Source organism: Dermochelys coriacea, chromosome 23 (genome assembly GCF_009764565.3).
Source record: "Dermochelys coriacea isolate rDerCor1 chromosome 23, rDerCor1.pri.v4, whole genome shotgun sequence".
Taxonomy (NCBI): Eukaryota; Metazoa; Chordata; order Testudines; family Dermochelyidae; genus Dermochelys; species Dermochelys coriacea.
The window spans coordinates 2,165,041-2,188,819 of NC_050090.1; the positions used below are offsets into that span (position 1 = coordinate 2,165,041).

General features: G+C 48.6%; 1 protein-coding gene across 2 annotated transcripts; it reads left to right on the forward strand.

Annotated features, from left to right (window-relative positions):
- Positions 1-528: 528 nt before the first annotated feature.
- Positions 529-23,053, forward strand: NAPA (NSF attachment protein alpha). 2 transcript variants are annotated; one of them, XM_038381862.2, is made up of 11 exons: positions 529-858; positions 7,714-7,793; positions 8,438-8,554; positions 13,105-13,151; positions 13,774-13,851; positions 16,892-16,947; positions 17,871-17,955; positions 18,282-18,386; positions 18,709-18,777; positions 19,970-20,020; positions 21,337-23,053. In XM_038381862.2, the coding sequence occupies exons 1-11, from the start codon at positions 761-763 to the stop codon at positions 21,436-21,438; spliced, it is 888 nt and encodes a 295-aa protein (XP_038237790.1). In that variant the 5' UTR covers positions 529-760; the 3' UTR covers positions 21,439-23,053. The 2 variants fall into 2 exon arrangements, 1 of the variants encoding a protein (XP_038237790.1); XR_006276759.1 differs by having other exon boundaries at positions 643-858; positions 19,970-20,724; positions 21,282-23,053.
- Positions 23,054-23,779: the final 726 nt, after the last annotated feature.

The following is a 23,779-nucleotide window of genomic DNA, read 5'->3' on the forward strand; positions in this document are numbered from 1 at the left end:
ATAGCTATTAGCCGGGATGGGCAGGGATGGTGTCCCTAGCGTCTGTTTGCCAGAAGCTGGGAGTGGGTGACCGTGGATGGATCACCTGATGATTCCTTGTTCTGTTCATTCCCTCTGGGGCACCCGGCACTGGCCAGTGTGGGAAGACAGGACGCTGGGCTGGATGGACCTTCGGGCTGACCCGGTCTGGCCGTTCTGATGTTCTGTCTTGCTGGCTACGGGGACTAGTACAGCCGTATGGGCTGCATCGATGCCAAAGGTTATTTCGCGCTCCAAGCGGACCGTTATAGGAGCTTCTCCCCATAACAGCCCGTGGTTCGATACACTGTGCAGGAGCCTTTAGCGGGGCTTCTCTCCAGAGGAGCCTAAAGTTGCCCCACTCTGTGTCGGGACTTCTACAGCGGCTTCTCGCTACAGGAACCTAGGGCTACCTCACGCTCTTCAGGGGCGTCTCGCCACAGGCGCGAGCCTGGCCCCGGCACCGCCGTAGGGCACCTCCTCGGGACGCCGGCCAACGGGGAGGCTCTGCAGCGGCCTTCCCCAGGGACCGCGGCCGCCCGCGTCACGTGACCGGGCCGGCGGCTCCCGGCTCACGTGGCGCGGGAGCCGAGGCAGGGGGCGGGGCTTCCCCCCTCCCGTCACGTGACAAGAGGGCGGGCGCCAGGCTTCCCCCCCCCCTCACGTGACGGGGCGCGGCGCTCGCGGCAGCGGCTTCTCCCTCCGCCAACCCCCCCCCCTCCCCGCCGCCGCCGCCGCCGCCATGGACCCGGCCGGGAAGGAGAAGGAGGCGCTGCAGCTCCTGGCCGAGGCCGACAGGAAGGTCCGCGGCTCCCAGTCCTTCTTCGCGGGGCTCTTCGGGTGAGTCCGCCGGCTGGGGGCCCCCCGTGGGGGGGGAGGGCGAGTCTCGGGGGGGCCCCCCGTGGGGGGGGAGGGCGAGTCTCGGGGGGGCCCCCGTGGGGGGGGAGGGCGAGTCTCGGGGGGGCCCCCGTGGGGGGGGAGGGCGAGTCTCGGGGGGGGCCCCCGTGGGGGGGGAGGGCGAGTCTCGGGGGGGGCCCCCGTGGGGGGGGAGGGCGAGTCTCGGGGGCGGCGGGGCAGGCTGGTGAAGGGGGCTGGGCTGCAGGGAATATCCGAAACAGACTCTGTGACCCCAGAACTAGGAGCCTCCCTCTCTAGGAGCCCTGCAGAGGTGACTCCCTTCCTCCTCGGGCCTCTGCTGGGGGATGGCACTGGTCTCTAAGGGGAGAGCGGGGGAGTGTTTCTCCTGTCCCCCCCCCCCCAGCCAAATTCCCCCCACCCCACCTCCAGGCTTGCAGTGCTCTAGTGCTAGCCCACCCTGATCTGCTGAGCTGGGGGCAGGGGGGAGTCAGCCTAGATTTGTCTCCACAGCTCCCCCCCACCTCCCAGGAGGGCTGAGCCTGTTCTGGTGAAACTGGGACCAGTAATGTATCAAGGTGGGTGGGGGCGGGTGGAAGGAATTGGAGGGTGCAGGCATGAGCCTCATCTACACAGTGGCTTCTGTCTCGCTACCTCTGGTGATGACCTGTACTTGGTATCTTGGTGTTTTCCCCTAGTGTAGACAATCCATTAGGGGAGTGACTCAGAACAAGCAAATATTGCTAAACTTGGACGACATGCAAGGCTAGCACAGTAGCACATTGCGGTCTGGATGGAGTGTGTGGCTGCAGAAGCTGAGGACATAGGCAGAAAAGACTGCAAGGCCTGGTCTAAACACATAGTTGTGCCAGTTTAACTACTTGGACTGGAAGCTGTTTGGGGCAGGAAAGTCCTTTTTTTCCATGTTTGTAGAGCACCTAGCACCAGGAGGTCCTGGTCCATGGTTGAGGCTCCACTGAAATAAAGTGATGTGATGTTGACCTGATGCAACTTCGTATGTGGATGCTCCTCAAGTGGTTTATGCCTGGATTACATTGGTTTAGCTTGCATAGGTAAATGTTATCAGTTTAGATTGGCTGAACTAGTTCTAAAGTAATGACCCCTGCGTGGATACTTTAAACGACTGTCTTTTAACTGATTTATGTTCAATAGATGCGATGTTCATGTATAGATGTAACACAGTGTGGAGTGTGCAGCATAGGTACGCTTGGCAGAACTTGATTGTTTTATAATGTTGATTGATTTCAAGTATTTTTTTCAATGTAATCAATTTAAATTTCATAGTTGCAGGAAACTGGGGGGGGGAGACTAATCATTTAATGACTGTATATTCAAAAAACTAAAGCTTTGTAAACCTTAAACCACAAATTGTGAACATCACATGTCAAACTCTCCAAAATAAATATCCTTAAATCAAACTAATATTTTCTCAAGCATCACTTTTTTCTTTCTTTGCCTATCTGCAAATTTCAGTTATTGATGGAAATATTTTTTTCATCAGTTTGCATCATCTCAAATCCTCCTTAGATCCCTCTCTGCCCAATCTGTGGAGGATAGGAGTCTGTTACAGCTCCAGCCGGGGAAGCGTGGTGCTCTAGCTCAAGCTGTCGCAGCTCACTCTTTTAGCTCTGGAGGTTTTGTTCAGACCCCTGTGTGTCTCCTAAGATGGTGGTTGTGACTTAGGCCTGGTGTATACCTAAAACTTAGGTTGACCAATCTGCATCAATTAGGGATGTGAAAAATTCATACCTCGAGAGATGTAATTAAGCCACTCTAAACTCTGGTATAGATGCCACTAGATGGACAGAAGAATTCTTCTGATGGGGTAGATTTACTATCCTAATAGAAAACTCTCTCCTGTTGCTGTAAAAAGTGTCTACACTAGTGTTGCTGCAGCTCTGCTGCTGTAGTGCTTTTAGTGTACACGTACCCTTAAGATCCTCTGTAAGTGAAGTGAAGTGCATGTTAGGAGAGTACTCAGTGGCTTACCATGACTTGAGGAAGAGGTAATGGCTGACTGATTGAGGGGTGACAGTGAGCGTCAAATTAGATATGAGCTTGAAATGTGCTAGGGTTGCCAAAGAAAAGGCTGATGCAAATTTTGAAGCTGTGTGCTGCAGAGCCAGCATGTCACTAGATTTCAGAGTAGCAGCCGTGTTAGTCTGTATTTGCAAAAAGAAAGAGTACTTGCCATCCGATGAAGTGAGCTGTAGCTCACGAAAGCTTATGCTCAAATAAATTTTAGTCTCAAAGGTACCACAAGTACTCCTTTTCATGTCACTAGAGAAAGGTATGTGATGATTCTTCTTCTCCCCTCCCCCCCATGTGACTCCATAGCTGGGATGCTGTGTTCAGTTCTGGGACATAGATGACTGACTGGAAGGGAGGTCTGAGGAGAACAGCAATAATCAAATGGTCAGGAGGAACTGGATTTGGAGGGAAGGATCAGGTCTGTGTCGTTTGGCAAAACAACCTCGAACTAAGGGGTGTCACATCTATAAATGAGGGGAATTTAATGCGATACTCGGGCAATGGATAGGACTGATTTTAAAAAAAAAAAAAGGGGGGGAAATAAAAGATAAATATCAGGGAAAACTCGCTGGCAATGAGATCCCTTACTGCAGAAATACCTCTGCTTGAGAATCTAGAAACTAGACTGGATGCTAGAGATGTTCTATAGGGAAGAATCCTGTATTGTTTTTCCCGGGCAGATAGGAATGACTGTGAGCTGTGTGTGTGAGAGACAGTGGAGTGGCCAGATGCTGCATGTGGCTAAATCATGTGTGTTGGTGCGGAGGGGGTTTAAAATGCAGTCCCATCTGGGGGTGATGGGGTTAGCTGGAAGCTACCACAGCTAGTGGCTTTAATCCTGTGCCCTATGGGAGAGCTCAGTTTGCCTCTGCAGCTTGTCCTAGCTGTGCATCTGATTGTGCTGCAGGCTGGGTTCTCAACTGAAGCAGCAGCAGCAGCTGCTAGAGGGGCAGGGCTTGGGGAGGGCATACAAGAGCAAATGACAAGGTTCTTGTGACTCAAGGCACATTGTTTTCTCTCATCGGGGCCACTAGATTCCCAAGGTCTCCAGAGCAGGGAGCTGCAATAGATAATGATTTCTTAACCAGCACAAATAAAAGCAGGGGGCGGGGGAGGGAGAAGCTGGCAGGCTGGCTTTCCAGAGGAGAGAGGAGGTGGCTGATGTCAAGAATATGATTCTTAATAATAAAATAGGAAATGGAAAACTCCAAGAGAGGCTGTTAAATTATGCCTCCTAAAATTCTTTGCCTGTAACAAGTGAGAATGCAGCACATTGTGCCAGCTAAATCTAACGTTCAAAGACAATATGTCCTGGTTCTAGGAGCCTGGATTTCATACTGGCATGTGACACAGTAATACTGTTGTGTGCAGCTCTTCTCTTACAAAATGTATACTCAAAAAGCAGTTTAGAGTAGCGGAACAGGGAAGATACACTGAGATAGACGAGAATGTTTTTGAGTGTATATATACACGCACTTACATATACAAAGCTTTTATTTTTAAGAGACACTGTTAAAGATAAAGTTGAAGGGGGACTTAAAAAACAAACCCAAAGAATCTAGGCGGGCAAGCCCTGTTAAGTCATTGGGATTTGTTTCTGAATCTTAGGTGGCTTTAAAAATCTATCCCTGAAAACCCTTTAGGACATTTTTTAGCAACTAAAATTCCCTAGTGATGTTTTTAGTGTGCATCATAAATGATATGCTTTCAACTCATGTTAAACAAGTCATTGGTACATAACATCAGATGCCATTGTGCTAAATGCTAATTGGCATTTGGTGATTATGGTAGCTTGTCTGCGAAGAAGGTGTACTTCCCCAAAATCTCACTACTTACAAATACATATTGCTCAGATTTAACTTGTCTGCTTGCCATTAGTCAAATGCTTAAAACTTGCATCTGTAAATAAAATATGGAAGCTGATCCAGACTCACTCATGCTGTTGGTTTGGAACCTCAGTCTAAATTTTGCTTTTCTCTGTAGAGCATTGTAGCAGTCTCCTTTAATGACATAACTAGCAATAGTGATTCTCTTATTGGATGCTGGACATTGCTATCTATCAGTATAGTTTGTTTGCCTCTTTAATTACTTCTCCTTACAAGGACTCTGTGAAATAAGGAAGGATTTTTATCCCTGTTTTACAGGCTGAAGCAGAAGCCCTGGTAGATCATCCAAGAATTCTTTTTCATAGCTGGGAATGGAACCCAGGTCTCCAGAGTTAAAGTCCAGTGCCTTAACCACAAGGTCACCCGTCCTCTCTAAACCGTATCAGTTTCTCTGTCAAGGTCTTCACGCTCTGGTACTAGTTGGAGGCTCCAACATCAGAGGGTATGGAGGGTAAAACCTTGTGCATTGAAATATTTAATGGAAATATTCTTTGTCTAGCACTGATCTAAAACATTGGAATTCCTTGTGACAGAGGTACATTTGATACGGCTGAAACCTTCACCAGCCTTGCACTTCCATAGATGCTTTTCAGTTCAAAGGATCCCAAAGCACCTTACAAACTGTACATGCAGCACTGCTGCAAGGCAGACACCTGTGCATAGCATCAGGGAATAACATGATGAAGGAGACCAGGACACACAATGAACCATTGCCACCACCCACACTGCATTAGGTGGCCTGAGTTCTTAAGGGCCCACTTAAAGAACTGGACAAATTGCATCGATTCTCTTTATCGAGTTAGGCAGGATAGAGGGCCCAACTGACTGCTGGGATTGAAATGTTTGATTTCAGGGGAGTAAACATGAGCTAGGCTTTGCAGTGGTAGTGGACTGCCTTGGTGTTTTCCAAATAGTGAACTCCTCAGATATTGTGAAAAATCTCGTTTCCAGGTTAGTAGCTTTAGCTAAGTTGGTGATTAGCTAGTTAGTTGCTTTCCTGTTTTTGCTAGGAACCATGGGCCAGATTCTCCACTGCCCTGCACCTTGCCACTTACACTCACTTAACACTGGTGGTTAATACAATCCCATTATGGTGTAATACCAGTGTAATACACTCACCATTTCTTTGGTGTAAATGAACACAAAGGGCAATGGGGAATTGGGCTGCCTGTATTCAGTTAATGAGTTCCATGGCAACCATGTAGCCTTTAGCTTTGGCCCCTTTTTGGAAACGGACTCAGGATTTAAGGATAACTTTGTCCCTCAAGCTGATTCCAACTACTGGAAACGCTTGCTGGCTCTGACCAGCAGTTTGGCAAGGTCTGTCTATGCCATATGCAAGCAATTTTCAAATGGAAATGAAACTCCGGTCTTTGGGGGAGACATGGGAATGCTTGCTTGTAATGTAAAAGCAGAGTGTTTATTGCAAACAAAAGCATGCTGGTCGAAGCCAGCTGACAATCTGTATCCCAGGATATAAATTGTCTGTAAGATAAACTTGAAATACTTCTGCAGAATACTTGTCCTAACCACACATTCGGGTAGAGAGGAGTTGGGATATGGCGTAACTGGGTCCTCTTCTTGGCTTAGCCCCGTCTCGCTATGATGTTAGACCAAACTTTCTCTGTTTCTGCCACCTTTAAAATGGGTGACACTTGCATAGCATACAGGGATTTTGAGTCCGAGACACTCTGATGAGAGACAATAGAAACATGCCTTTATTTCTCTGTTTGCTAGATGCGCCAGCAAACAGCTCCCTGCTACCAGCATCTAATTTTGCAGAGCTATGAACAGGGGGGAAAAATGCAGCATAAACTCTTTGATCTTCCAATTTAAAACAAAAACAAAAACCAAATTCACTGACATGATGCAGCTTGGATTGTCAGTCACCTCATGTCCCAGGGTGGTTAGTCAGAATCAGTAACTTCAATAGGTGGATGTGTTCATTAGCAAAACTAACAGCAGCTGGGGGGACTGTGCCTGCTTGCTGCAATACCTGAATATAGAAGGATTTATCTTAGGCTGACTCTGCCCCAGCTTTGCAACTTCCCCTCTGAGGTTAACGGGCAGTCTGAAAGTCGCTTCTTGATCTTGGCTGGCATTGTGGCTGCCTTGGCAGTTGGCAGCTGAACCCCCCCCCCCCCACTTGGGAATGTGCTATTTCTAGGATCCACGCAGCTGGTTTAAGATCTGTGGTTGTTCATCAGTGGCTTTTATGGCTGTCTCACACTAACATCTGTTTTGCTAGATTAGCAGCAGAGAACAGATTTGGGAGGAGGGCTGAATTGATGGCTTCATTCAAGACGCATGTTTTTCCTTTCCTCCCCCACTAGCTGAGCCCTCTGAAGCATTGACCCCATTTTACTTGGTGTAAACGACTCTGCTTCCATGGGGTATCTGCCTCACTTACTCTCAGCTCTTATGGTCTTTGGAGAACAGACTGGCAAGGTGGCCCATTGAACACTTGGAATATCACATGTGCATGGTACTCTGTAAAGCTTTCAGGTGGTCTCTGGAATGGCTCCAGGGCTTGCTTCTCATTGACCCTCTAGCAAGAGGGTTCTGGAGGTGTTTTTTGGGCTTTTAGTGACTGGTCTCCGAGAAGCCTTCCTGTCCGTGGGGGGAGTCTAGCATTCACAGCTGCAGGAATGAGTTGGCGGAGTTCAGAGGCAGGAAGGCGTGAGGGGTAACTCTCCTGAATTGGCACCCTGGAGAGGTAGGGGCTCCTTTGGCCAACATCCTAGCTAGTGTCCATGGAGAAGCCGCTGTTTGTAGGGCAGGGGACCTTCTGCTACCAAGAGGGAAAACATTCCCTGGACTGGAGTTTCCAGTGATGTGAGCAGAGCACTGGGGCTTTCCAGCATGATGTGTTTATGTGGTGTCTGGTTGGTTTGTTTTTCAGGGGCTCCTCCAAGATAGAAGAAGCATGCGATATCTACGCCCGAGCAGCAAACATGTTCAAAATGGTCAAGAACTGGAGCGGTACGTACACCGGTTCCGATGCTGCTGTCTCTGTTAACCATGCCATGCTGGGTGGGCTTGGGGAGGGGTAGGGCCCCCCAGCAGGACAGAGCAGTAATGCCGAGTTTGTGCCACTAGCCTGTGGCAGCACGAGTAGCAGAGTCCATCATTTCGATATGGCGGCGGGGAGGGACTGTGCTGCATCAGTGGCTTGATCTCTGGGAGATCCGAGTACTCAGAATGCCTGCTGAAGCCAGTGGGCTCTGCAGGGGATCAGCAACTCTGAAAATCAGGCCCAAGGCTTGCTAGGCGCTCACCTGGCATAAGAACGAGCCCCATGGCCTCTTCCATGGGGAAGGGCTCTCTAAGCAGCACCTTGCTGATTGCCTCCCCTCAGTTTTCCCTGTGAACTGGGGGCAGCTGTAAGAGGCTGCTGCTGCTACTAAACTGGGATTCCCTGGAGCTTGAGTATGAAGTGGCTAAGCATTGCAACACGGCCCCTCTGTGCGGGCAAAGACCATTGTGCAACTCCACCTTCATGTTGGGTTCCTTAGCTCACTATCTGGCACACTTGGGAAAAGGAAGCTGTGCCTATGAAATGACCCTCCCGGGCGTCTCGGGAATGGCTGGGATTGTGCTCTTCACCCTCCTGGTTTCTCTCCCAGCTGCAGGGAACGCCTTCTGCCAGGCAGCACAGCTCCATCTGCAGCTGCAGAGCAAGCATGATGCGGCCACCAACTTCGTGGATGCTGGCAATGCCTTCAAGAAAGCTGACCCACAAGGTAAGTTGTCAGCACTGCTGCTCACCTCTTCTGCTTTCCAGGTTCTGAGGATTAGGTTCTGCTGTGGCTCCGGTGGAAGCGCTGGGAGTCAGGACACCTGGGGTCTATTCCTGACTTGGGGGGAGGGATGAGATGCAGTGGGTTAGAGCAGGGGGGCTGGGAATCAGGACTCCTCCTGGGTTCATTTTGAAGCTCTGCCACAGACTGGCAGGCTGTGAGTCTGCTAGGGCTGAGTAACTCCACCTGTGTCTGTTCTTGTACAATGGTGAGGATTCACTAACTCCATAAAATGCACCAATTAACTGGGACTATATAAAATGGATGTTTAGCTGGATTCATGTACTGTACTTGCACACCACCTTCCAGCCATAGGTATATCATGGCCAATAGATCCCTATGAAGAGGGTTAAAGAGAGACTTCAGACCCCTTTGTGGAAATGTTCTTTTTCTGATTTGCACCCTTAACCACCAAAAGTTGATCAATACACTTTCCTGCGTGAAAGTAAAGAAGGAAGTGTTATTTACTCCTCGTAACACAAGAACTAGGGTTACCCAGTGAAATTAATAGGCAGCAGGTTTAAAACAAGCAGAAGGTAGCATTTCTTTACCCAGAACACAGTCAACCTGTGGAACTCCTTACCAGAGGATGTTGTGAAGGCCTAGACCATAACAGGGTTCAAAGAAGAACTAGATAAGTCCATGGACAATAGGTCCATCAATGGCTATTAGCCAAGATGGGCAGGGATGGTGTCCCTAGCCTCTGTTTGCCAGAAGCTGGGGAATAGGCAACGGGATGGATCACTTGATGATTCCCTGTTCTGTTCATTCCCTCTGGGGCACCTGGCATTGGCTGCTGTCAGAAGACAGGACACTGGGCTAGATGGACCTTTGGTCTGACCCAGCATGGATGTTTTTATGTGGCTTGCAGCCTGAGGGAGTAAACCCCACTGGCCAGCGTGCCTGTCAAGTTACACGTTGGGATTTCTATTTCAGTGGAAATCCTCGTGCAACCTGAAGAGCCTGTCTGTCGTGTTGTGCTGCTGTTCTAAGAGAACCACCCTGGTCACAATCCATGTGAGGGGGGATGCGGGGTGGGGGTGTGAGAGAGAGAGAGAGGGGGGAAAAAACTGCATAGTGCTGGGATAAACCCATTACTAGAATATTGCAATAGCTTCCAGGTATACTACTCCTGCTGTCCTGACTCTGAGTGCTTGGTGGAGGCTTTCTCTGAAGCTGCAGATGTGACTGTTAACTGGGCAGCTGGAATATTGTGCTGGAGTGAATGTTCTGCAGTGCTGACTGCTGTAATTTCACTCTCTCTGATGTGGATTAGTGGGTTAGGATGCAGCCAGCATACCACCCTGCTCAGTAGGGGACCTCGATAAAATCTAACCTACCATCTGGGAGCGTGCCTCCTTTCACAGATGGCAGTCACACTGGTTGTGACCCTAACCAGCAAAGACAGGAAGCCTAGGACTCAGTTCTAGTGTGGAGCTTCTTGTGACTGGTTAACCTTATCAAAAGAGATAACAGCAAGGCGTGCAGCTGAAAATGAGGTACTTGGGCAGCCCACAGAGATGTGCTGTGTGGCCATGCAGAAAAGGGTAAAGTCTCCTAATTAAGCTTCTAAGAGATTGCTCTGTACAAATGTTCCCTGTGCAGCGGAGAACTGAATGAGTTCTTAGAACTAACTATTCTTTACATCTTTCTGCTGATGAAGGGCATATATCCTGTCAGCAGTTCTGTGGGAGCAGACCCTTGTGGACTCCTCATGACATCAGTGGGTCTCTCTGCAGGCCTCTCCAGAGCAGTTACCAGTGTGTGGTGCCTGCATCCCTCTACTTTTAGTGCCCAGAACAAGAGGGATTCTACTCGCAGTTGTGTGCTTTCAGGGTGATAACTTACACCATGGTTATCTGAGCTGGGGTTTTGCACATGCAGTTAGATCCGCTTGGGTGGTGATTTTGGAGAAAAGATAATGAAGTAACCTGAGGAGACGACAAATTTAATCCTCTAGGGGATTTGCCTAATCTTTTGGAGATTTATGTTCTGATTATCCAGCCATGCTGCTCTCTGCAGAGCAGCCAGTGTTTGTTCTCCAGTGTAATTTTTGCGAGGGGGTGGGGGGGGAGATGGTATGGGGCATGGTGGGTGGAGGGATTTTAGCCAGTTCCAGTGGGGCTCGTGGTATTTTTTTTCCCTCTCATCAGTAGGATTATTTTTTGCCTCTCTGTTAAATCCCATTACTCGGGCAGAGCTCCCTTAAGAAGACATGAGCTTTGTTTGTCTAAGGATATTCTACACCAGGCAAAAGGACAATTTTGCACATGTAACTAGTGTACCAATTTCTGCAACAGCAGTTCCTTGTCCACCAGCAGGAACATAAGAGCAGGAGCATGCCCTCTACTCTGATGCTCAGAGCATCAACATCCCCAGCCTGTAGCAGGACGTCGAGGTTAGCATTGTGGCATTTTTGCTGTGAGCTGACTGGACAGGCAGAGCAAGTCTGGCCTGCCTTTAGAAGGGAGAGAGCCTGGTTATGTGGCTCTGGTGCAGCTATGTTTTCTTTCCAAAGAACCTGGCTGTAAACCCTGGGCGTTGGAGGTTTCAGTAACTAGACATGCAGGCAAACCCAATTAAAGGAAAAAAATCCCCAAATCTACCAGCCCAAATTCCCCTCTTAATCCCTGGCTTTGTGGGACAGCACTGGGGGCCTGGCTGGACATAGCTTGGGGAAGAAACGAGGGCAGCTGCTATTTCTTCCTTGTGATACAGTTTCCAAGTTTATGGAGAGGGGAAGAGAGCTCCTTAATCAATGTACAGGATGGAAATGTGTCTGGCAGGCTTAAATGGCCTTGGGCACTGATGCCAGGTGCCAGAGTTCACAGCACTGGGGAAATATTTTTCATAACTTGAAGGCCAGAAGGGACTGCTATGACATGCAGAAGATCAGACTAGACTAACCCAGGCCAGAGAGGCTCACCCAGTGATTCCTATGTCCAGCCATGTGTCCATGTGGGACTTGTAGTTCTCCCTATTAAATGCTTGTGGATGGAACTTGACCTGATTTATTGATTGATACCCCTATCCATGTCTCATGTTACTACCAGTCTCTATTCCTTCCCCCCAACCTGCATTAGCTTTCCAGGCCCCTAGGACTAAATGCAGTCTAAGATTCAGCAGGTGCAACACCTATTGGTTTAGAGGCAGCTGCACCTGCTTATCCTAGGGCTGATTTTTAGCCATTCTGCTTCCTGCTAGGGAGCAATGCGAGTGACATTTGGGAACAGTAGGAAAAATTTGCCTGTCAGAGCTTGGCATTTGTATGCTGAAAAAACAGCCTCCCACATCTTTCTGGGGAACGTTGGTGAGAGAAATTCCTCTTGTAATAGAGCAAAATATAGTAGTGAAGGGAGCCATCTTGTGTTGCTCACTGCACGGTGAGGTATTTACCCAGAGCAGGCTGGTGGCCTTGTCTTTGGAAGCCATGTGTCCTAGTTCATATGAGCTCCTGGCAGATCTTTTTTGGCTGGAAGATCCTGTCTGAAGAACAGGGAATTCCCTCTGCTTTATTTCAAGTGGACTCTGAACTTTAGATCCTAGTCTTGCAGGGGCCACCGCTGATTTAGCTGAAATTGGTGAGGCTTTGTGGAAATGTCAGGGGTTCACTCGCATGGAGACAGTTGAAGGATCAGGGCCATAAAGTCTTATGGAGGCGCCTTGTTTTCTTATTTTAGTGACTGTGCTGGTGAGGTTTGCATGTGACTGTCCTTAACCTTGAACAAGGCTTGTCGTTTAGGGCGAATAAACTAGTAGCTTGTGCACATCTTTCAACTCAGTCTTTTCACGGTTGTAGAGCGGCAGCGTGGTCTGGAGGAGAGGGCACTGTGCTGAGTGTCCAGCCATGTCAGCTCTGCTCCTGGCTCTGCCACTGACCTGCTGTGGGATCTTTGGCCAGTCACTTCCCCCTCCCACCTGCCCTTTTGTTGTCTTGTCCCTTTAGACTGCCCAAGGGGCCTGGAAGTGCTACAGTATTGTAAATGTTAAGGGTACAATGCACAAAAGCTCCTAAAGCTTAAGCTGTTGGCTTCCTCGCAGGCAGCGTCTGGTCGATGACTGCAGGATTCTTGTATGCTTGGTAATATCTACCATCCTAGCCAAGTCAGTGGCAGTTTCCTGATCCCCTCACTCATTGCAGTCTTGTGCTCTGGCCCCCGAGACTTTCTTTTGCTGGATTGGTCTGGACAACAGCTGCATGAGACATTGGGGTGCAGGGGATCAAATAACACCACTAGAGAGAATCTTCGTTGATTCTTTAGCTCCTCTGCAGGCCCCTTCCAGCTATGGTACCCACCTCTTGGCTGCTCTCAATTCCCTGGAGGTTTGCAGCCTCAGCAGCTTTTGAGTGGCTATTGATCTCTGTGGAGGGGTTGTGCTAGAAACACACACCTGGTTTTCATCATTTTTAGGCAGGTCAGAAGAGTTACTGAATGGCTTTATTTCTCTAAGCTCCTATGCTAAAAAAAGTTTTTTTTTGTTTTTTTAAACAGAGGCCATTAACTGTTTGATCAGAGCTATTGAGATCTACACAGACATGGTAAGTCTGTCCCGCCATGTCTGCGGACCAAACTACAGAACTTTCTCTTTGCTTCTGGGCTGCTGCAGATGGGAGGGTGATCCAGTAGCTGGCGCTCTTCCCTGGGTTCTCAACCCTGTAGTGCTGTACTTCTGGAAGTGCTGTCAGCCAGATCAGATGTCAGCTCAAGACCCTGACTACTTGTGGTCCCTAAAGGGACCACGAAACTTCTTGGAAGAGTCAGTGATTCAGCCACTGTGTTCTTGGCCAAGTTGAGGGAGAAGCAAAGTGTGCCTCTGCCTGACAGCCTAGCACTTGGGTACAGCAGTGAATGGGCACCCTAGATATAATTCAGCCTGTGTATTGACCAGTGTGTGGATCGAATTGAGCAGTTTTGCCAGCTGAATGAAGTCAGTATTGGACTCAAAAGAAGGGTTTGTAGTGACTTCAGAATTGGCTGCCATGGCAGGTGTGTTTATACGCACTGTGGTGCAATTCAAAGAACTCAGTGGGGAATTATCATACACATCCCTGCAGTTTGCCAGTGCATCCTCCCCGCTGCAAGTGTAGTGCAAGCGAAAAGACACAGGAGCTGACACTGTTCAGTAGGTGGACGTACGTTAATTTTCCCCTCTTCTTCCAGGGCCGATTCACCATCGCTGCCAAGCATCACATATCGATAGCGGAGATCTATGAGACGGAGCTGGTGGATATAGAAAAGGTAAGTCCTGAGGATGCTGGGGGAGAGGAGGGAATCTGTCTACCTTGTAGCTCTCTTATCTAGAAATAGATTAAATGCAAACAGTCTCCTGTGATGGGCCTGATGATGTTGCTGTGTCTGGGGTGTGCAGCCTTGCAAGGACTTGAGCTTAATCCTGCATTTGAATCCTGTTAGACACATTCATGGCTAATGAGAACACCCACTGTTAGAGTAATTTCTTGGTAATTAGGGATATAAATCCCCTTGCAGGGTTTTTGTAGCAGGTTGTTATAATTGTTCATTGTTTTTTTTTGCTCTTTCCTCTGAAGCTGCTGGTACCAGTCAATATCAAAAGTGTGAGATTGTGGGTGGATGCCAATGGCTTGGTAGCTGAGGGGTATGGGTCTTGCCTTGGGTATCCATAGGTCCTGAGGTTAGACCCAGGTGGAGCTCTGGCAACTGGTGATGCATTTTGAGGTCATATTAGATGGTCCCAGCTGGCCTTAAGCTGGATCTGGTAGGGCCAGGTTGTCTATTGCCCTGCACCTTGTGGTCACTCACCAGTGTAACATGGGTGGAAAACACTTCAGCCAATCAGAATGGCAGCGCTCCATGCCTGTGTAAATGACTGCGCAAGTTGCTGGGCAGTGGAGAATTGGGTCTCGTAAGCCTCCCCTTGGGCAGGACACAGTTATGTTTATAAACAGAAGCAAAACTAAAAATTCACAAGCTGGAACAAATAGCAGGTGCTTGGAATGCAGATGCTGTCAAAGAACTAGCAAAAAATCTCTGCAGACACTTGGCATAGCTTGTGTTGCAATTGATTAAAGGTTAACGCATGTGGCCAATGTGTGTGTCTGAGAACCAGGGGAGCAGTTGATGCCAGTTGTATGCTCCTAAGATCACTCCTCCTGTTTTATGAGAATAGATGATTCACCAGATGCTCTCCAGGAGAAATAACTTTCTTCCTTGTGAGGGAGAATGTCTGCTGCTGCCTCTGGGATTCTGTAGGGTTGCCCACACACAAACTGGCGCTGTGTAAATTAGACCTGTGAGAACAGTTACTTTGGCTTTTTTCAGTTTAGCTTAAACCTGTTTCGCTTTGATTTAAGTGAAACCAAAATACCCTTGGTGTCAAGGAAATGAGTCTAATGGCCTTTGGCACTGGTTTAAATTGCTCCATAAGTTAAACTGGCACAATTTTGACAAAACCGGTGTGACAGGTTCGGTCACAGAGATCCCCTTGTGACTGTCACCTGATGTGCTGAAATTACCTCTGAGCCCGTTTTCCCTGCTAGCTTGGGACTCCAGAACCCTGCCTTGTTGAGTCAGACACGCCAGCCTGCTGCAACACAGACCCAGGGTCTGGGCCACACCCCCAAAGCTGCATACTTAACTGAAAACAGCTCAGCAGGTTACCTGTCTCCAGCACCCAGACACCCAGTTCCTCAATGGGATCCAAATCCGTTTTACTCTGTATAAAGCTTATACAGGGTAAACTCATAAATTGTCTGCCCTCTATAACACTGATAGAAAGAGATGCACAGCTGTTGGCTCCCTCAGGTATTAATCACTTACTCTGGGTTCATTAATAACAGTGATTTTATTAAATACAAAAAGTAGGATTTAAGTGGTTTCAAGTAATAACAGACAGAACAAAGTAAGTCACCAAGCAAAATAAAGCAAAAACACGCAAGTCTAAGCCTAATACATTAAGAAACTGATTACAGGTATTATCTCACCTTCAGATGTTCCAATAAACTTCTTTTACAGACTAGACTCCTTCCTAGTCTTGGCTCAGTCCTTTCCCCTTGTACAGTCCTTGTTTGTTCTAGCAGATATCTCAGGTGGTAAGCAGGGGTTTTCTCATGACTGGCAGCCCCCTTTGTCCTGCTCCACCCCCTTTTATAGCTTTGGCACAAGGTTGGGATCTTTTGTCTGTGCTTGACCCCCACCCCTCCTTCTAAATGAAAAAGTACAAGATTTAAGATGTATTTCAGTATCAGATGGCATGGTCACATGTCAATGAGACACTTCATTCTTCATTACCCAGGGGCTGGCCCACACATACATAGGAAGGCTTGCAGGTAAATAAACCCATTCACAGTTCATTGATTCTGAAGCACACTTAATGTTTACATCAGTAATACAAGTTTATATCTTCTTTTTCCAACTCCGTACAGAAATACATGCAAACAAATAGGATGAACACTCAGATTACAAGCTTTCTAATGATACCATACAAGGAGTATTTAGCATAAAGCATATTCCAGTTGTATCATATTCATAGGCATATTTCCATAAAGCATATGGAGAGCAACGTCACAACCAGGCTGGGGGGGTGTCTTGTAAAATTCTACTTGGGAGTTTGATGGGAGGAAAATCCATAGTGCTGGGGCTGTCACGGGGGTGGTGGGCTATGGTCCCTTGGCAGTCTCGCAGTACTGACTCGGAGAAAGCTACAAACCAGTTTACTATGTCTAATGGATCTAGGTCAGATAAGATGAGGAAGGATGGCCTTGTGGTTAAGGCACTGAATGGGGACTGGAGAGACCTGGGGTCAGTTCCTGCCTCCACCAAAGTCTTCCTGCATGCTATGCCCAGAGTCTGTTAATCTTTGGGCCTCTGGTCCCCATTTGTGTGTGTGCGAGGGTGATGACCATTTTTGTGGTCTGTTTAGATTGTGTAATCTCTCTCAGGCAGGGACTCTGTGTGTTCATGCAGTGCCCGTCTTGGTTGGGGCCGCTACTGCAGGAGTGCTTGATGAGGATGGAAGTTCTAGGCTCTAGTGAGGCTCCAGCCACGGGCTCCCTCTGTGAACCTGGACTCTGTTGCTGGGTGGTGGTCAATACCTCTCGGCTCAGGCCCTGCATTCTGGAGTTTGCCTCGCAGATGGCAGTGCTGCTGGCTGAAGGTGTGGGTGGATTTTGTGTGTAGGATTCTCTATGCAGTTTTGGTGTGTGGCGCTGTCCTCAGGAGGAGGTGGTCTGGTCTCTCAATTCTGCTAGTGCTGCCAGCGAACTGCCTGGGGAGCTGTCACAATGTGTTGTGTTCTTTCTAGGCGATAGCCCATTATGAGCAAGCTGCTGATTACTACAAAGGGGAAGAGTCCAACAGGTAAATCAATTGCTGCTTTGCCTCCTCCTGCTGTAGAACATGGCTGAGCAGCATAGCAGCCATGCATTAATGCCTGTGCTCTGTAGGCATACGGGTGGCCATGCCAGCACAGCTCCCCTAAGGTGGTATTGTAACCATACCATCCAGCCCAAATAAGGGGTAGCATGTAGCTATGCCAGCCCAGGAGCTGGTTGAGACTGGGTCACAATCCTGTCTTTCCCCTTGCTCTGCTTGAATCACCCCTTCACTGGTACAGCTTGCTAGCTCATGCATGATGGCAGTAGAGCTAAGGCTCTTCCTGCCTCTCTGAGTGAGTAGTAGCCCAGCTAGAACTGCTGTCCTGCTGCACAGGCTCTGGCATTGCAGGTCACTCACATGGGAGTAAAAGTGGGTTCCTTATGCCTCCTTGCTTCCCCACTCTGGTGCACAGCTGGGTTTGTGGCTGAGCTTTTAGAAAGGACTTGACTGTGGTGATTGTTGCTGTAAAGGGTACGACGCAGACACTACTCATTTCCCCTCTCTCTTTAGTGGCATAATGATACTGAGAAAACTCTTATGCACTTGGGCCCAGTGGCAGATCAACAGAACACGCCTAAAGAGGCTGCTTGATCCTGTGTAGTCAGCCTGTGGGCTGGACCCTACACCACAGTTCACTGGTGTAGAAAGCTCTCCTTTGTAACAGTAACAAGGCATGTGCTAAAGGAGGGATCCTGGGGTCTCCTGCTACTTGGGGGGCAAAAAAGCAAACTGCATTTGTATGGTTGGTTGAGTGTATCTGAGACAGTGCCATCTTTCACTTAATGCTAAGTGCTCTTTCCTCAGAAAGGGAGCGCACGTCACAATCCTCACAAATGGACAGCGAGGAGCGCAGCCTTCGGGACAACGCCATCGGCCTGTTTCTTGACACTTTTGTTTCTTTGCAGCTCTGCCAACAAATGTTTACTGAAAGTGGCCACTTATGCAGCCCAGCTGGAGCAGTACCAGAAAGCCATTGAGATCTACGAGCAGGTCTGGCACTCTTAATTGTGTTTAAAGAGCAGGTGTGTTTGCTCTGTCATCCCACAAGAGACCCCTCGTGGTGTCTCCCTTCCTTTCCCTTTCCTGGGGAGACACTGTGGGTCTGCGGAGATCCAATTGCAACCTCACCTTTGGATCCCTGCGGTGGCAGGGCTGGGTGTTTTGAGGCAGCGGGTGTGTACAGGAAGCTAGCTGCTCCTGTCCTAGAGTAGAGGACAAGGATTCAGATGGGGTGTCCCCCTGCTCCATGTACATCCTGGACGGGCACTCAAATATTTGTCCCTCAGTAGGAATCTGATCACTTTGGTGCCTTGCAGGTGGGCACTAATGCGATGGACAGTCCCCTGCTGAAGTACAGCGCTAAGGAGTATTTCTTCAAGGCGGCCCTCTGCCACTTCTGCATTGACATGCTCAACGCAAAGGTTGGTCTGGTGCTGCAGAGCTGCCACTGTGCTACTGAGTGGGGCATGAGGCTGGGGGCTGAAGGGCCTGCTCCCAAAAATGGGAAAACACCCCTCTCACCAGCATCTCATTGGTCCGTTTAAAGGCCTCAAGCAAGGGTAGCCCATAGAGGGGCCTGCACTGAAGCTGGGGTGGGAAAGCTCTGTTGCTACTGGAGTGACCTTCTGTAAAAACCCATCAAAGTCCTGACCCAAGGAGCCTCTAAGCAGTCTAGTTCCCCTGCTCCCTTTGTGAGCAGTTACTCAAGCCCCAGGCTGTGCTCTCACTCCTCTGTCTTTCCAGCTGGCCATACAGAAATACGAAGAGATGTTCCCAGCCTTCTCGGACTCCAGGGAGTGCAAACTGGTTAAAGTGAGTGACTCCTCCTTATTGTCCTTGCGCTGCCTGGTGGCTCAGACCTTAGAATCTCTGGTGCATTTGAGCATGGGTCTCCCCCCTCCTTCCCCAATATAGAAGCGGAATATTGTGCCGTGGGAGAGGAACCTGTACGAGAAATGGCCAGATGGGGAAGTTTAAAATCAAACTCTCTGCAAATCTAGAGTGAAATTACTCCTCCACTAACATTGATAGGACTCTTCTAATGGCCTAAGGCAGGGGTCCTCAACCTTTTTCTTTGAGGGCCCCCCGAACATTCTGTAAAAAAGCCCACTTGTGCCACAACTGTTTTTCTGCATATAAAAGCCAGGGCCAGTGTTAGGGGATAGCAAGCAGGGCAGTTGCTCAGGGCCCCATGCCATGGGGGGGCCCTGCAAAGCCAAGTTGCTCAGGCTTTGGCTTCAGCCCTGCATGGTGGGGCTTCAGCTTTCTGCCCTGGGTCCCAGTGAGTTTAATGCTAGCGCTGCTTGGCAGACTGTCTGAAACCTGCTCATGGCCCCCACAGGGGGCCCTGGACCCCTGGTTGAGAGCTGCTGGTCTGAGGAGCATGTGGTGCTCTTCTATTGGTCCAGTCATTTAGAATCCCTAGCTCTCTATTCCAGATGTCCAATACCAAAATCCATTCCTGCCTTTAGCAAGGTGAGGAGCCATCCTGCTCTATTCATGACCCCTGTGAGAACCCATCGCTTGATTATGAAGCCAGTGTGCAGGAAGCCTGTTGAATTGGCATATTGCTAAGTGACAAGGAAGTAGGAGGGTACCAATGCCCCAGGTGGATTGTGAAAGGCCCCTGGACTAGTTCTCTTTCCCTGTGGGCTGGCTATTCCGGAACTGGGATTTTTGCAGAGTGAGTACTGGACTGGTGTGAATTGCTAGGGCAGCTCCTACCCTCCTACAGACAGTGCTCTAAAACTGTTGCTTTAATCAACTATTGTGCTTAAAATGCCAGATCCAACCCTGATACACAGGCCAACTGTTCAGCTGGAGATGCCTGTCAGTTAGATTTTCCCGTTAAAAATGGCTGGTTTAGCTACAGAGTCTCTGCTTGTACCTGTGACTTAGCTTAAGCATCAGAGGTGCAGCAGGTTACTGGGAGTTCCTGCCATGTGTAGAAATTAGTCCAGATTTGTGCTGATCCTTATTCCTCTTCCCCCCCGCCCCCCCACAGAAGTTGCTGGAAGCTCATGAAGAACAGAACATTGACAGCTACACTGACTCTGTAAGTGCAGTGGGGAGGGAAGCATCTAATGCAGCTCAGCACCGGAGAGAGACTGGTGTGAAGTGTCTGCTTGGGAAGCAAATGTAGCAATTGCAAATGTGGGTGCGAGGAGTTCTTGTCAGAATCAAGAAGGCTCAGCGTGCCTTGTGTGATCGCTGTGCTAGCCAGTCCCAGGGTTGGTAGTGGATTGCTCACTACAGTGTGTTCTCAAAGACTTAGTCCCATCTTGCTGTAAATTACCAGGCAGTAGGGCTCCTGTCCCTTCCTTGGTACAGACTAATGGATTGGGCAGTTATTCTGCCTAACTTCTCTGTAGGGCTGTTACTAATTTGCTCTTTCCCCTCCACCCACCTGGGGAGCCATGACTTCTTTGTCCAGGCTCCTGTTATGAGCTGCAAACTGTGCTGACACATATTGGCTTCATCAGGAGTCTTACGAGCGTGGCACTTCTGCAGATCAGCCCACAACAAGCTACATGTGGGTTTACTTTTGGGGGTGGGGGGATGAGGAGGGGAAATTTTAAATTTTCAGAACACCAGTTGGGTTAAAAACATGGCACCTAGAAACATTAAGGACTAAGGAGAACATAGGGAAGAGAAGCTGGGTTTTACCATGAGTGGATTTTTCTTGTAGAAATCCCAGGCTCCAAAGTGTATTGAGTGCAATGGTCTGTTTCCTGCTCCGTAGTGCTAACTAGCCTCCAGGTTTCATAGATACTAAGGTCAGAAGGGACCATTCTGATCATCTAGTCCGACCTTCTGCACAGCGCAGGCCACCCACTCCTATGAAAAACCTCACCCATGTCTGAGCTATTGAAGTCCTTAAATCATGGTTTAAAGACTTCAAGGAGCAGAGAAGCCTCCCTCAAGCCAACCATGCCCCATGCTACAGAGGAAGGCGAAAAACCTCCAGGGCCTCTCCAATCTGCCCTGGAGGAAAATTCCTTCCCGACCCCAAATATGGCAATCAGCTAAACCCTGAGCATATGGGCAAGATTCACCAGCCAGATACTACAGAAAATTCTTTCCTGGGTAACTCAGATCCCATCCATCTAATATCCCATCTCAGGGGATTTGGCCTATTTACCCTGAATATTTAAAAATCGATTACTTACCAAAATCCCATTATCCCATCATACCATCTCCTCCATAAACTTATCAAGTAGAATCTTAAAACCAGATAGATCTTTTGCCCCCACTGCTTCCCTTGGAAGGCTATTCCAAAACTTCACTCCTCTGATGGTTAAAAACCTTAAAACCAGGTGAATACTGCTGTGTGGTAGGTCACTCATTCTGATTCTCTCCCTGACCTTCCAGGTAAAGGAGTACGATACCATCTCACGGCTGGACCAGTGGCTTACCACCATGCTCCTCCGTATCAAGAAAACCATCCAGGGCGAAGAGGAGGACCTACGTTAAACCCCGTCCCCTCCTTCCCTGTCACCATCAACTCTTTCCTCCGCAGAAATCTGCATGGATATCTTTGGGGTGGGGAGGGTGGGGCCTGGAGGAGAAGGATTCAGACTTCAGTGACTTATTATCCCTTGTCTCATAACCCTTTTGCCCCACAACCCAAAGAGCATAACTTCGTTTAACAAAGACAGGGCATGCGGCTGTAACCACCTGCCTCAGCTGCTCTAGAGATGACGTCTTGAAGTGACATAGCTCGTTCCCCCTGGGCCAAACAGATGACTTCCTGGTCCGCGGAGCTTCCCAACCTGCCTGCAGGCTCCTGCCCAGGTTTGATGGTCTAACACCCTTCCCCATCCCTCTTGTTCCCTCTTCAGATATTTAATTGTATGACAATTATTCTGTATGATTAAGAACTTAAACCTGCTTTCGCCCTGACTCACTTCACGCTGGTTTCAGAAGACAGCACAAAATCAGTTTGTCTCCTAATTCCTGCTGTTTATAACAGATCCTTTCTCACTGCCCCCTCTCCTGCCCCAGATGTCTGATGGAGCAGTTCTTGCCCATCCCAGGCAGGGATTTCAGACTCAGTACCAACGGGAGTGGGGATGGGGAGAGTCTCTCCCTCACCCTTAACTTCTTCCCCTCCCTAGCCTGTGATCGCATCCCTGTAGGGGCTCAGAAACCTGAGTTTTGAGTATCTCCAGCAAGCCCAGAACCCTGCTTTAGGCTGGGAGATTTCAGGTGCAGCGACTTTCCCCCATGGCCTGAGCTGTGAGAACAGGTTCTGCTACTCTCCACCCTCTCCTAGCCCCCAGAGAGCTGGAGAATGTGGCAAGCACAAGCTGGCACTTCCTATCTCCTGCTTATTTCAGTGAAGAACTGTACAACCCTTGTCTAACATCTTGGCAGCAAATACTTCCCAGGGCACCCTCTCAATCCCCAGAGCTCTACAAGGAGCTGACAGGAAGTGTCACTTCGCTCTGTATCACAATTATCTCCTTTCCCGTTTCTCATTGTTAGCACATGCTAACTTGATAACCCCATTTCTTCCCCCTGCCCACAGGGCTGTAGTGCTGCTCTATGGCCAGCTGTTAAGGGGCATCAGACACTGTGTCATTCACGTGCAGCCAAAAGAGGCGAGAGCTGGACTGGACAGTCATTCCCACACCACGTGGGTAGCCAAAAATATTCTGTGCTTCTGGTATATTAGTAACCTTAGCAAACCCTTCTGAGGTGACTGTTTGTTTAATTTAATCCCATCTCAGATTAGGCAGTGGAAGACTCTACAGCGTGGGTGAATTCTGTGCGCAGCAGGCCATTTGCTGCAGTAGGCATGGCACCTGGTTGGAAGGGAACATTACTCCCATTCAGTATTGTGTGCGTACAGTATGTGTTGCCATAAAGGTTTTTATTTCTGGGTTATTCTCTCTTGGTTTTGAAATCTAGCCCAAGAGGGGTGGGGCCTGGGTAGCTCAGGGTTTACCCTGCAGTAATCCCTACTTCTGTATTGTTTGTTGAAAGAAAGAGGAAGTCTTGCTGCATGTTTTAATGTCAACAGAAAGCGACTCTTGCTGAGTGTAATGAAAAATTGCACAACAAAAATAAAAACTTTGCATGAGCATAAGCAGATTTTTTCTAACTGTAACCCTGCAGCTAAATTCACACCATTTCACTGAGCACAACTGTGGGCATGCATGTTAGAGGAGTCTCGCATCCTCCCTGCCCCAATGCCTCTCCCCCTTGTTGCAACTGAATTTCCCATTACCTTGCAATCCCTTTAAATGGTGGTTCTATTCTGAACGCTGGCTATGGAGCGAACCAAAAATCCCCACCTTCATTTGCCAGATCTTCCCCCCCATGTGTTCAGATGTCTGCTCGGTTCAGTCCTGTTAGCCCCACAGAGCCCAGATGGATGTGGAATCTACCCTAGCTCTCAATGTGTCAACTGAATTAACTAAATTCTAATTGTTTAAACTCATCAAGAAAATGTTTGAGTGTTACGGTTCAGTTGGTAAGGCTAGAAATCGGCAAAACCACTTCTTTCCCTGTCAAATCCAGTGTTACAAACATTGACTCGTAGAATAGTTCTCATGGGGTTTTTTTTTAAGAGGATATTATTTTTCACCTTGGGCATGTAATCCTTACAAAATCACTGTTAGCAGTCCAGCTGTTTAGCCATTCATCCATCAGCACATATGGTAAACATCAATAATGAACAGCTGAGATTTACCTTTTTTTCTAAGCTGATGCTTTTGTTGATCTAATGACCCCATGCTGCTCTCCTTGTGTTGATATTTTCTGTCCTTGGACCACATTCTATCTTAACCTATTAAAGAGTTCCAGCAGT

Excerpts from the sequence above, each read along its gene's own strand:
- NAPA (XM_038381862.2), top strand. The coding sequence starts at position 761 with ATGGACCCGGCCGGGAAGGAGAAGGAGGCGCTGCAGCTCCTGGCCGAG. Across the intron at positions 16,948-17,870 it reads AAAGGGGAAGAGTCCAACAG|CTCTGCCAACAAATGTTTAC; the intron begins GTAAATCAATTG and ends GTTTCTTTGCAG. Across the intron at positions 18,387-18,708 it reads TTGACATGCTCAACGCAAAG|CTGGCCATACAGAAATACGA; the intron begins GTTGGTCTGGTG and ends CTGTCTTTCCAG.